At 40.4% G+C, this 14531-nt stretch overlaps 1 protein-coding gene across 1 annotated transcript in view; it reads right to left on the bottom strand.

Moving 5' to 3' along the window:
* The window catches only part of ccser1 (coiled-coil serine-rich protein 1), a 112383-nt gene extending 99388 nt beyond the window's left edge, over nucleotides 1–12995 (bottom strand). The window contains exons 1-4 of the mRNA XM_086206351.1: nucleotides 12797–12995; nucleotides 5386–6460; nucleotides 4291–4708; nucleotides 3179–3363 (exon numbers count right to left, since the gene is read on the bottom strand). Of these exons, the coding sequence (XP_086062477.1) occupies nucleotides 3179–3363; nucleotides 4291–4708; nucleotides 5386–6435 (1653 nt within the window). The 5' untranslated portion in view covers nucleotides 6436–6460; nucleotides 12797–12995. The remainder of the gene's footprint in view (nucleotides 1–3178; nucleotides 3364–4290; nucleotides 4709–5385; nucleotides 6461–12796) is intronic.
* Between the last annotated feature and the right edge of the window lie 1536 nt (nucleotides 12996–14531).

The raw sequence follows: 14531 nt of genomic DNA, 5'->3' as shown, positions 1-14531 counted from the left end.
ATTCTGGTTTATTTACCAATGTAATAGTTTCTTCTACACTGTCAGCGTGCTTTAAAAAAAATAGTACATGTAGAATTTTAAAAACACATTTTCTTCATATAGTAAACACAACCAGCTAGATAATAAGGACACTGAATGATTGCATTCTTCTGGAGGCTGTTTAAATGCATGTGAACATGCTCCTATTCCCATAAAAGACAGAAGGTTTTCTGATCATCTGCAATATCAGACTATGCTTCTTATTTACAGGATACTCTTTGGGATATTTGACTCAATCCAACATGTTTTAGTATGGATGATATCCTACAAAAATTACGTTTTATCAGCAATGAATGGAAGACTCAACTGCTGTTGAGACTGAGTCTGTAAAGTGGTTCACCGTCCAGGAAGGTTTTTGACAACTAGCATTCAGCCGAGATATTGAGGTTTTATTGTAGAGAACCTGCTGAAATGACACGTCCTGGTAACACGCACATTTTAACACAGATATTTTGGCAGAGATCGAACATCTGTCACCAGAATCAAATATCTTATTTGGGGAAAACTATGTTGGGAAGGTTGCGGAGACATACTGAACCAAAAGAAGGAGATTTATGAACAGTTGATCAAAAAAGCGAGAGTCACACTTCGGGATTTCTGTGAAAACATGAAGGATTCTAAACGTGAGAATCGATAGTGAGAGAAGTCTGAACCGTAAGGGGACACCTAATCTCAGAAAAAAGCATGGAGCTGAGGACACTGAATGTGATTCTTTTTGCACTGGCTTCTATATCCCCTATCTGGGCTAAATGAGCATTCAGTGTAGGCCTCCATTAGCACACATTTTTATTGTTTTTCATTTTAGAATCCAACGACTGTCTGATCGTGGCATATATAAACAATGTCTGGGAGAGGAAGTGAGAATCATTATCTGTTGTATAATTAATACAAGTGTCACGTATGGTTATCCAGGCTTTACAAGGAACCCATCAGCCTGGATGATATGAGAACATGAGACACTCTGCAGTGTATCGATGTCTAACAAGCAAGCTGACAGTAATTTTTTGATATGCACAAGAAACAAATCAAAGTAAAAATGATTTGCAGTTGAACATTTTTCCATATAATGCATGTTAATGAACCTGGTGCATGAAGAAACTTGAGTGCATGTTCAAAAGTTGTTCAGCTTGTATTTTAGATAAAAGACAATCTCTGGAGTGTCTTGCATTATTATTTTGTCAACTGGAAGTGAATGCAATCACTGTCAGCCTGCCACCTTATTATCCTGAGAAAGCTGTGAAAAAAACAAATGTGCTGCTAAAATAAATATCTCGCTGCTTCCCCAAGGGTTATCAAAATAACAATAAGAAATTGAATAAGCGCCCCAAAGACTCAGGTAAACACGACCTGCCTTTTCCAAACATGGATATTTTACAGTTTATATCCGTGATTTCAACAAATAAGTGATGTTTGTCATTGCAAACCAATTCTTTACTTATTACCTCCACTAGGGAGGTAATGACACATTGGGCTGTTTTGGGGATGCAGGATTTTGCTGATTTGACCAAAATATTTACAAATGTATTATTTGTATGGAAATAAGTTACTACAAAGTATATTCACATACTTAAAAACACATGGAAAGAGGTTTTTAGGCAGAGTTATATGACACTGAGGATGACCTGCTCATAACCCTGCTGGAGGATAAAGGTGGAGGCTCCTTGGTCAAAAGGCACCAGTTGTGGTTAAGATTACCCAGAGAGGCGGAAGACTCTGGATTTTGTAGCCATGCCTCTTCAATATTTCATTGAGGTTGGGGACAGTGCCTGTGGACTGGCAGACTAGGGTAGTGATACCCATTTTTAGAAAAGGGGGGCCTGAGGTTATGCTCCAATTACAGGGGGAATCACAATGCTCAGCCTCCTTGGGGAAGCTTATGCCAGGATGGGAAGGAGTAAATTAGTTTCCTCCGCCTGGTGGCTGTGCTTAGCCTTGGAGAGAGGTTGAGGAGTTTAGACAACTGGAGGGAAGTTAGAGTAGAGCAGGGGCTTCTTCATTTCGAGATGATTCCATAGAGGTGGTTTGGGCATCTGATTGGGATGCATCCTCATCCTGTGGTGCAGTGAGCAGCCTGTGAGCTCCACATCATAATTGGGAATACACATCCCTTTGTGCCTTGTTACAATGCTACTCTGTCTCTTAGCTTGCTAATCTTACTGGAAAGACATCACACGTTTGTGAGCAGGATGGTCTGAGCAGGAGTTTGAGCAGAAAAGCCTCCAGCTGAGATGGTGATTTGACTATCTCCATCACATTGTGTTGATTCTCCATCTCAAGGTTTCATACAGCCAGAGGCATATTTGCAAGTCACTCTGAAACACCTGGTTATAAAGGTTAGTTTTGCTGTCAGCAAAAGTGGTCAAAAATTGCAACATAATGGTCACACTCTGAAATTCTGTTCAAAAATGAATATATGTAGCTCCAGCATGCACAAGCAAAGATGGGCACAATGTCTCAAACAGCTTCAGCTAACGAACAAAATGTCATTCACAAAAGAATATGAAGCTTTTACCAACAAGGAAACTCGGTGGGGGAGAAGACACAAGTATGACGACACACACAGAGTACATACGGACACAGACTTGCTCAAGGTTACTAACCACTGGTACCCTCTTGTTCATTGTGTTTAAGACGTATTGTCTCCAATGAGTTTTTATTTCATTTATTAAATGCTGGGCAATTTATTACTGCCCTAAAACAGCACAGCACATTAATTGGAGGAAGTGACACACAATAAACTACGAAGTCGCAGAATGAACACGAGTATATCTGTGTGTGTGTGTGTGTGTGTGTGTGTGTGTGTGTGTGTGTGTGTGTGTGTGTGTGTGTCTCTCTCTCTAGGATCAGGGCAGTTAAGCATTGTTCCGTTATATGTTTCCGCTAATCTTGAATGTTTTAACACCTTAATTACAATGGAAACACTCTAACCCAGAGCAATCACAGAGGAGAAACAAGCTCCGCATTTCTTACACGCACCATTAACACCACCTAAAGTATGATTATTGATGACTGAGCATGACCTACACGCTACTGTCATTAATTTTAAAGGAAAAGATGGAGAATCCTGATATTATCTCGAGCCTTAGCACTAACGGACAACTTCGCGCACACATAAATACACATTCAGCCACAGGCTTACCAGACTTCCTAGTTTGGATGATGAGGAGTTGTTCCTGTGTTTCAGCAGACCACATCCCTCCACACCCGGGGCATCTCTGTGGTTTCCATGGATACGAGGACCACCAGCCCCCTCAGATGAGGAGCGCAGACGCCTTTCCAACCGCATCACCTCATGGTAGGGGCTAACACTGCTACACAGAGATGCTGGAGGAAAGAAAAATATATAAAGAAAGAATTAATTTGAGTGAAACGGGTCTTTTTTATTTATTATTAGTAAGCCCTAATAGTGTGTTTTAAACTTAATCCCAAAGCAGCTTTTCATATTCTAGTATTTAAATGAATTCCCTTTATGAAGCCCTTCAGTCATGATTAGTCAAGTTTTGGTCCCAAACTCAATCAAGAATGAATAAATGGTAATGCTCTTCAGTCATACAGGCATACACTGAATGGACAAAGAGAGCGACAAGTTAAAGATGAATTTGAAAACAGACAAACATTTTGTCCTGTTATTGAGTGGACTGAAAGATCCAGGGTACAGTCAAGGTGGACACCACAGGCCACAAGCCAGCCAGTCCAGCAAGGCTGCTGTCACGCACAGACACAAGAAGATAGTGTTGCCCAGGTGGTGCATTAATGATGGGTTATTTCACCACCTGCCACCCATCTGCTATTAATCAGAATGTTAATTTTTTTTTTTTTACGCAAACTTCTGATAAACTGCAGGGCAGATGTAAGTGCATTCCACACACACACACACACACACACACACACACACACACACACACACACACACACATGTGGTCTTAAACAAATACTTCCTAACCATAACATTGATGTCAACCCTTTTCTCCTTGTCTCACCCAATTTAACTGAAAATGTTCTATAAAGAATACAGGCTGATTGGTGAAATAAAAATCACCATAAAACGATATAAAACACAAGCAAATAATAAGGACACATTACTGCATTGTAAGAATACTGTTGCTGCCATCATCACAAAAATATGCCAAAACTAGTATGAGAGGGAAGTGTGTGTCTTCCTGTTTTCCCCAGTTAACCTCCAAAATCAACCTGGGCCAGTGACTCACACTGTACACTGCAGCTGTTATTGTGTGTGGGAGACTTTCATACCTGCATGTGGTTTCCTCAAGTGAGAGGATCTGGGTTCATGGCAGCCACAGAAGCTTCCCCTTTCTTGAAAAGAGAGTGTGTGTCTCGTTCTCCTCTCCGACTGCTCAGGGTTAGAGTGACAACCCTCGCTGCGTACCACACACGCCTCGCTCTCACTTGTGGTCTCTGTGTAGTAACCTGTCTTCCTCTCCTCCACCGCTTCCTTCCTTTCCTTCGCTGATACCCCTCCCCTCGCTGCCTTCCTCTCCTCCTTCCTCTCTTTCCTCTCCTCCAGCGATTGTTCCTGCGGAGGTAGGCAGGGCACAGCTGTCTCTGGCTCTGAGAGGGAAATGGCAGTCTCGTAATCCGTGTTGTTGGCTGTGCTGGTATCAGGGAGTAAAGGTTTTTCAGCATTGGACTGGGCAGGGGTGAAGAAAACCTAAAAAGAATATATTTGATTTAGTGAAAGAACAATTTGTTGTCCTGTCATTTCAAAATATATTAATGAAATAACGAGAAACAGTAAAAGTTTACAGAGACAGTAGATGACTGACAACCTCAGGCAGTAAAACATGCATATTTAGCTGGAATATTTACTCTTAATAGCTGTAGAACATCTTTGTACTTCATAGGTTTCCTTTTCAAGTTCCCTCTTCTATCAGGAAAATAAAAAAGAATAAACTGCTTGAAGAAAGTAAAGTTGTAAGCACAAGGGTGTGAAATGTGAAGGGCAGTTTGCAGACATGCATTGGTTTTTTTATGCCTCAGCTCTTTCAATAAAAGTACTTTTCATGCCCGGTGCTCAATTTTTACGACATATTTCACACATTCCACTCTGTGTTCATAAATATTGCTCCACTGTAGTTTTTGTTCTTGACATCCAAGGGCACCTGCAGTTATACTGCATTGTTGACTTCTGAAGCACCAAAAGCACCAAAGCATCCTGATCCCTTTTTTCTCAATAGATGTATTTACAAGCCAAAAGGTCTACTGTTCAGACCATTCTGCATACTCGTCAAAATGTTCCAACTTCTTTCGAGACAAAGATTATATTTCTATTCAGGGCATTTTATTCCTGCAGTTAAAAAGATTTTGACAGACAATGAGAGGCACTACCTGTGAGGTAGAGACGGCCACACTGAAGCTCTCTGGAGCAGGTGGGAGTTCAGGGGGAGCTAGGTCAGGAGTTAGCCCAGATGCTAAGGCAGGTCCTGGGGCTAAACCAGATCCAGGGCTGGGAGCGGGAAGGGCATCAACCTCAGATACAGAATCTTCTGTGATGGGGATAAATTCTGAAGGGGTGATGGCTGTGGTACGGTCTTCAGATATCATGGGGGACTGGAGTGAGCTCTCACCACCAGTGCAAAGCAGCTCCCCTGTCCATGACCCTGGGGTCAGCCCCCCTGAACCTGGGGTGAGCCCCCCTGACCCTGGGGTGAGCCCTCCTGAACCTGGAGTGAGCCCCCCTGATCCTGGAACTACAGTGCTGGAGCTTGGAGGGTCCAAATTCACTTCTGGAGGTCTGTGGTGGTCGGAGGTCCGAGAGAAGCGGTGGTGAGCTGAGATAGATTTGGGCAGCAGCTGCTTCTTCTGACGTGATGAGCGTTTGTTGTTACTGCTGCCTCCACTGTAATCTTCAAGGATGCCAGAGTCGTCACCTTCATTGGCTCCTGAGCCACTGATGCAGTTGATGAACACATTTCGATTGGTTGTGGAAGAGGAGGATGAAGCTTTGACAAAATCCTCCGTCTGAGACCGTGTGATCTTCTTTTGCTTGTGGCTTCCAAAACCAAATGAGTGCCTTGACTTGGAACGTTCACCACCTTCGCTAAACCCTGCGGACACTGATGTTGTTATTGTCTGCTGACTGTTACCATTTGCATCTGAACTTTGTGTCAGCGGAGGAGTGAGGTTTAAGTTAATAGGCTGGACACGAGGATGACTGTTTCGTTTCCCTGTGAAACTGAGGGATGGAGTGCGAAAAAGGCTTCGACGTTTCCCAGTACTCCCGGAACTGGAGTTGGTGCTGGAGGGTGATGATGTGTGAACACCATTTCCACCTGAAGATGGAGAGGAAGGGAGAGACTCCTGCCTCTTACTGCTGCTGCGCCTAAATATTGGCAGGCGGGAAACAAGTGTGGAACGGCGTGAGCCCGATTCACCCATCTAGAAGCTGCGGCAGTGGGGCAGTCTGAAAAGTAAAGACAAAAAAAAAAAATTAGCCAGAGAAGAAAGAAATTCACATTTCACACACGGGAAGATTTAGATGAAGAACAAGAACATGACCTCACTTCCCCTATCATGATCAACTTCCTCACCTGCCTGCTCATTTCATCTTGACCTCCTTTTTACATCATTTTGCTACACCAGCAAAAGCTTGCATTCCGAAGGGGTAACCTCACAGGAGGAGATGTGAATGAGTCAAAACAAGCTACTGCTACATTGTTACCCATCATATTCCTCTGTGGGTGCGATCTGTGTTTGCTATGCAGGTACTGGAATACCCTGTTACTAACTAGTTTGCATGATGAAAACTGTCTAAAACAGTCCAAAAGGAAAGAAGTATTTTTAAATTGCTACCACACATAATATAACAATTCTCAGCACACTAAAGGGACCTTATTGAGATGCATCTTTTCAGTACATGAAGAACTGAGAACTGTCACATTCATCATTGGGTCATTTTACCCCCTTTAAATCTCCTTTTATCTTGGACACTGCACTAAAAAAGACATCAAAGTTATCTTAAATCACCAAATGGATTTAGTCAGACACAAAACTGATGTTCCAATAATAAGAAGTGCTCAGTAGAGATGCAGAGATAGCTACTTTCTTAGCAAAATCTAATTCCCTTTTTTTCCCCTCCAATCTGTCAATTTCAGTTTTGGTCAATTTGTGTCTTTCTCTCCGAGACAAACAACAGTATTTACAGCATAAACAAACAGCTTATCTCTCACCAACACAGATAAAGTGTGAGGGAAAGGTTGGAGTTTAAAGAAATAAAACAAAAATGGTATAAAAAACAAAAAACAAAACAACAACAAAAAAAAACAAATTGCAGTAAATAAAAATCTTGCAATGAAAACTGCATCAGGTCTGACTACAAATGAGGTGCAATATTTCTACTTTTCTAACACCAACTGGCTGGTAGCTTTAGCTCGTCTACCTTTTCCAGCTTCTCCAAATTAATCATGTTCAGCAGGGAGATGGTACTTTTAGTGTCCGAATAAGTGCTCTAGCTCCAAAGATTGTCATGGTTGTTGCTCTGACACTCATTGTGGACTTACAAAGCTTGCAATTTATAATACACGTGTCTTCATTAGCATGCCGGTGACAATCTCATTAGCATGTGTTGGGGCTGTGGCGCTACTGTAGGTGTTGATGAGTCACTAAGCTGATAGGCCCGTCTTGACAAGTTGTTGCAGGGTAAACACGGGTGTAACTGATCACACTAATTATGGCCCAGTTCTATTATGTGTATCACGGCCATTCCAGTGAGCCAACGTACTTGATGCCGAGCCATAATCAATATTATTAATTACACCTGCTGCTGTGACAATGTCCTCCATCAATCGGTGCATCTCTTGATCTAGCAAATCTGGAAGTCTGTGCATGTGACGACTGCAGGTGAAACTGTCCAGGAAGTTATCAACAAGCCACAGATTACCATTAACATTTATCTGAATTCTTAAGAGATCAGTACGACTCAACGGTCTAATATGAATAATTTGTAATTAGCCAGCCTCATAGTAAAGGTACAAAAAGTAGTGTTTACAATTCACTGTAAGCAAGAGGCTGGCTTAAAAATATTGTGTTGAGACACAGAGTAAATAGTTTGGTTAATACTCACAATTCCAAAATTTTCCACAATTACTAAGCCAAACACTTCCTATGTCGTCCTCATAATGACGAAGTTACTTCTGCGAGAGCTACTGAAGTGTTTGTTTTTGATCTCTGTGTAATAAGATTACATTAACACCCTTTACTGAAGTGGCTTATGAGTGGGTCACCTCCCTCAAAGTAAATTTAATCAAGTTATAAACATAAAGCAATTTCTATGCCCGTACCGGCGCAATGAAATATGTCCATGAATAATGTAAAGGACAGTGTATATAAATAATGTTTACACATTTTAAGTTATCAACATGACAAACACACAAAAACGCTTTTGCTTTTTTGAACTTCGTCCAGGTCAATACACGTAACACACCAGCAACTCTGTCAAAAACAGAACTGTGAGTGTTTCACATCATCTCCCAACCATCTGACCTAGCCATCGCACTTTGACCTTGCACCTTAAGACAAGGTAAACATCTTAATTGATTGAGATTAAAGCAGATTGAGAACACAGGTAAGGTACCTGTCCAGCGAACAGTATCAAAGCCATGGCCTCTTGACGTCAGAGCAGGGAGGTTTTGGGCTTACTTTAAAATGACTCGCTAGTATTGGATGTAATAAGTGAGTACATGCGGACCACATCACATCAAGGGTTCTCAGGCTAATGCATGCTGGAAAGGGGGAAAAAAAGAGTAGTACTGGTCTGAAGGTGCTTACCTCCCTACACTAAAAATGAAACTACCTGTGTAACAGAAGCAAATAACAGAAGCAAAAGTCCATCTCGGTTCCTCTTCCTATTGCCCAGCACTTCAGTAAAAGCTAGCACGAGTGTTCCAAAAGTACAAGCACTATTGATATGTTCAGCCCCAGTGAAAGTCCGTTGAATCATGTGGTAACTACAGCCTACCAGATCCGTCAACACAGCTGCTGCCAGTCTAGTACCAAAAACAGGAACCAGATTTTGTAAAATACTACTACCATATATTTACACCTATATTTCAAATATTCCATAAGTATCCTGTCAAAATGACCTGGTGCCACTCTACAACTGCTGAGGATTTGAAGTCACACCACCCTGTTGAATAATAAAGTGCAGCACAAACACAACGCGATTTACTGTGTTTGTCTGACTTCTACTATTCCAGTGTGGACTTAGGCATAAAAACTGAAAATGTAAGCCTGTTCCAAATGCAAAATATTAATAGCATTCTAAGCCTCACTCTTTTCTGAAAGCCTCAGCAGTTTCATTTCAAGCCACAATCCACTTTCACACATAGAGAATAAAAAGATAAAAGGGATGCAGTTATACTGGTATAAAACACTACACTTATGTGTAATGTATCTGAAATTAATGTACAACAGAATTAGTGTTGCATGATTAATAAAATAGCTATTTATTTAATCTAGTAATATTTGTTATTTTGAAAAAAACCAGCACTGCACAAAGGTTGGTTTTTTTATGCAAGGATGCTGTTGGCCATTTGTGTGAATTTTTTTTTCTTACGATAACCAAAGCAAGAACACTTATGATAAGATTTGTTTAATACATCATAATACTGTATACAATCACAATATTACTTTTTCAGGTTGGCAGCGTTTTTAGGAGTTACAGCTACTGTTGCCTCTGATTGCTTGTTGAGAATGTTTTGCGTTCTTGTCACTTTCTTGCACAGTTTATCTTATCTCGTAATGGAAATTTACCATCATACTTTACTGGAGCACTACTCCATTTTAACAACAGGACGTTGATATATTTTGTTTGCTTACAAAGCATGAGGAATAGTGCTAATGTGTAGTTTTAAGTCAATAGCTCCAGGAATTCAGGGGAGCCCCCTGCTATGCCCGTAATGATAACACCATATGCAAACAGATGAGCTTGAGGTCTTTCTTTCCTAATGTTTTGTTGTTTACTACACACACACACACACACACACACACACACACACACACACACACACACACACACACACAATGCAGCTCAACACAACAGCAGTTCATAAATCTAAACGCTCATGTGTGGATCCAAACTCCCATCCCACTTCAGTTCTGCACTGACTTATTTGTCAGTTTGAAAGAACTAAAGGTGTGTATGGGGTGTGAAGAACTGGGTGTTTCCTATAAAACAGGTTTTAGATGGGATCTTTTTCACAACAGTCGAAGATAATGGTTTGTGGTGTATGGTTTGCATGCTATGTATGAGACCACATTCTGTACTGCCTCATACTGGAAATAACATCAATCACACAAGATTTCTAAGTTCTTCTTAGTAACTCAGGGAACATTGAAGCGGCTCTACTGAGCAAATCCCCTGCCTATGATCTGAAAGGTGTGTATTTATTTCTTTGATAAAATGGACTAAAATGACTCCTGAGTAGCGAATGCAATCCAACATAATCACAAAATTCTCACATAAAACAATGCTCAATGTATATCCTTAAATGTATTCAATGATCTTTACACTTAATTTAATCAAGCAACTCTAACTTGTAATGTCACACACACACATATAGACATTAAATATTCATCAATCTTCCATGTAATCAGTCAGTAAGATCAAAAAACAAATATGAACTGGTGATAAAATCCTCAGCTAATTCACTGTAAGTAGTATTATATTACTACGTATGTGACCAGGCTAAGTTCCTGTCAGCTGTGTAACATTGGGTTGATCGAAAAACACAGACACAACAAACACAAACTACACATACCTCGTCCATTCAGGACAGGGCTTGTGGTCGGGAAAAAAATAATAATTTTGAGTTACAGGAGCCTTTTTTCAACCTCCAGTGAAAGGTAATCCATCACCTCTGGCTCTACAGAAAGCTTTATGCTCAGAATACACGATCACAACATTTTTTTTTTTATTTTGGACGATTCCAAGAAATTTCAGCTGTAACAATTTGAAAATAATTGGGTATCAATTTGGTATTTTGTTTGTTCACATCGAGAGCGAAGTACACCGGAGAACAGCACATGCAAAACACATACAAACACATGCTTGCATACACTTGAAAAATACTCTGCACTACAACACACACAAGGAAGCTCAGAAAAACATTCTACATGCTGCAAATACAACACAAGCAGACACAGAAACGCTATGAATGGCCACAGATTAACAAAAAGAAAGCAAATATTAACACGGCACTTCTGCAGCAGTCTAGCAATGTAACATTGTACTGCCAGTTCCACGCTGTGCCTCTGTGTTTCTATTGGTCGACTGAGCACATCTGCACAATCAGTGTTAGACAAAGCTGAACTCTGATGCTCGAGTCCAAATTTCATGGAGACAGAGCAAATGTTCTCAAAATGTATTTTGCTGAATATCAGTAGGGCCTCATTTTTTTGTTTTTTGGGGTACATTTGCAATCCTAACACCCAAGATGAAGTACATGTGATGATGTCATCATAATTATATCCTCATATATCTTCAGGACATAATCTCAGGAGCTCAGACAGCTCCTTCCACAGCAACAGAAACACATTTATTAACTATTTTCTCCTTGACTGAAAAACTGTCATTTTACTGCTGATAATGTAATACCTGCCAATAATGTAGTAATATCTGATCAGAGTCATGATTAACAACCAGACTGGGAACAACTGGCAACATTTCAAAATGTCTTGAAAACATTCAAAAATCTTTTGACGCTGCATGTGAATCCTGCTGGCAACTACCAGTTCCCACTGCTGCAGTTTGGTCCACAATATCCTCAAACTATTCACTAAAAAAAAACTCCTCAACTATTAGCAAAATAAGTTATTACAGTAAGTAAGTGTAAGTACTATTGCTGATTATTACATTGTTTGCAGTTTATAACATTTTGCAGGTAAAATTGCAGCTCTTAGCAATGTAATAATTTGCCAATAGAGTAATAACATTTCTGAACTGACAATGTAATGTTGTATATCTTTTTTTACATAATGTAAGAATGTGTAACACAATGGCAGGTTATTACCTAAGGGGGTATAAATATAGAGAATACAAAATTTAATAAGTGTAATAATGAAAGAGAATGTATTGGATATATGATATAACTAAATAATAGTAAAATACTATGTTATTCCTCTATTGGCTCATTAATTATTAGCTTACTTACAAAATATTTAAATGCAACAACTGCATTCAATAATATAATGCAATAGTGAACTAATAATTGTATAAGTTTATATATTACGTATTTAGAGTCACATTTCCACCATACCAGGACAAACGAGCCTGAGGAGTGAATATTTGACGTCTACGGCACCAAAACAATAACAATGAATGGGCCTTAGCTGGTACCAGTGACACCACCGCTCTTACAACCGTTTATTAACAGGCCTGGTAGCGGCTTCTCTGTCTCCACTGACCCGTTTTAGTCTGCTGACAGTACCGATACACAGAAGAAATGCACGAAAGCAGCAGGAGCAGAAGCGGGGCACCAACAACTGTCAACCTGAAACGTCAACACGCTTGACAAGCCAGACGACCTTAAACCCAGCTAGCTAACCTCGCCATGTCTAACCACTGCGGGAGAGTAGCCACGCTAATCATGCTACATTGCTAGTGTTATCAATGAAAACGAGCTAACGTTATCGCTCCCTTCAAGCGGCATAGGTCACCGGTGTTGAGGGGGTGATAGGGGGAGGTACTGACCGGCGGCGGTTGAGGAGCCGGGGTGCTAACATCCAGGCGGCGCTAACGTACCTTCAGCGGGTTCCCGGCGTGTCTACCGATGCTGCTCCGCGCAGAAACGGTTGTTTCACCTTCGCTTTGCGCCCACACGCATTATTACAATCGCAATGGGGATCTCGGGGATGATACTGTACTGAGGTAGCACCTTGTGTTACACTGACGCCAGTGTTACACCTCTGTGACGTAGAATCCTCTTTCCTCCTTCCTCTCTTCCGCGTTGCAGCAGGCCGCGAGCGTGCTCAGTGTGACGTCCCTCCTCCTCCACATCATCATCATCATCATCATCATCATCATCCTCATCTCTCCTCCTGCCAGGTGGATGGATGACAGCTCCAGATCATCATTAAACTCATTCGGAGGTGTGCCATCAAAATCTAATCTGTCTGGAGGGTAAAATGGGCTCAGGAGTAGGAGGACTAAAATATTTACTCTGAAGGAGGTCCAGAACATGCTGCAAATACGCATGCAGCCAATACGAGGCAGGCCTTCATTGATGTTTCTGGAGCAATGAAGATATTTATAGTGATTAAACAACTCAACAATTTAGAACTTAAAAACCAACACCTGGAGCAGCTATTTATGTGTAGGTTTTTTCTTTCTATATATACGGTATTGCATGCTTCATTTCCTATTTATTCCTTTCTTTGTTGTAAAGCACTTTGTAACCTGTTTTAAAACGATTATATATTCATGTATACTTTTCATGTTATTTTGATGGTTGCTCTTGTATTATGTAGATTATGTTTAAACATAACTAATGATGTAATCTTGCTTTTGACCAGCCAACATGTAGCATACTTGAGATTTTGACTTCTAACAGAATATTTTCACGTCGTTTTATGGCCCTTTAGAATACTTCTTCCATCAGCTTCAAGAAGAATTCACAAAAATGTGTGTAAACTGTTATGAGATAATGATCTGTCTTTGTTCTTTGTGTCATTTAGTTTTTAAGTTCGAGCATCCCTAATCCTTTAAACCTGACGCTATAACTGACAACTAAAACTGGTCAACGGCAGCTGCTCACACCCTGACACCCTTGCAGTGCTTTATTATCTGTAGCCTGTAATAAAATACATGATGTAATGGGAGCTAATGTCCAAGTGAACTTGAAGAAAGGTTACATATAAAACTCCAGTATATTTGATGTATTTGTAAAATAAAGCTCAAAACTATGTATTATCTTTTGGTTTTTTTTGACAAAGACACTGAAAAGCTCCCAAAACATCAATGCTACATCAGACAGATCCCTTGAAGGAAATAAGACATTAAAAACCACATATCAATTACCCTCAAAGATGACCTCATTACTGCCAAAGTGATGAGCAAACACAAACATTAATACAGAGACCAACTCGTTTTAGAAACACTAGTTTTATTCGATTAGATCCCCACACAGCAAATTAAAATCTTGTGTTTCCAAGAAAAAGAAAAAACCCAACATCTTCACATCTCTACATACAGAAACCCTCTAGCATCACACCACAACCAAACTGTCTGGCAACACGCAGGGACAAATGCACAATCACGAATTTAGAGTTTAGAAACTGAGGAGCGGTTAGAAAATCAAGCAGTGGTTTCAACTGTATCAAGGAGACTTTATTTAAACCACAAACTATCAGCTATAAGCAGTGCAAATAGGCTTAATGTCGGTCTAAACCATTTCCTTCGTTTAGCTTCTTTTTTTTTAACAATATTGCACACAAGCACACACACACACACACACACTTATAATACGCCTGCAGAGCCA

Source organism: Aulostomus chinensis, chromosome 6 (assembly GCF_037954235.1).
Source record: "Aulostomus chinensis isolate RoL2024-O1b breed Wild chromosome 6, RoL_Achi_v1.0, whole genome shotgun sequence".
Lineage (NCBI taxonomy): Eukaryota > Metazoa > Chordata > Actinopteri > Syngnathiformes > Aulostomidae > Aulostomus > Aulostomus chinensis.
Note: the sequence above shows the minus strand (reverse complement) of the source record. Positions and strands in the feature narration are given on the sequence as shown.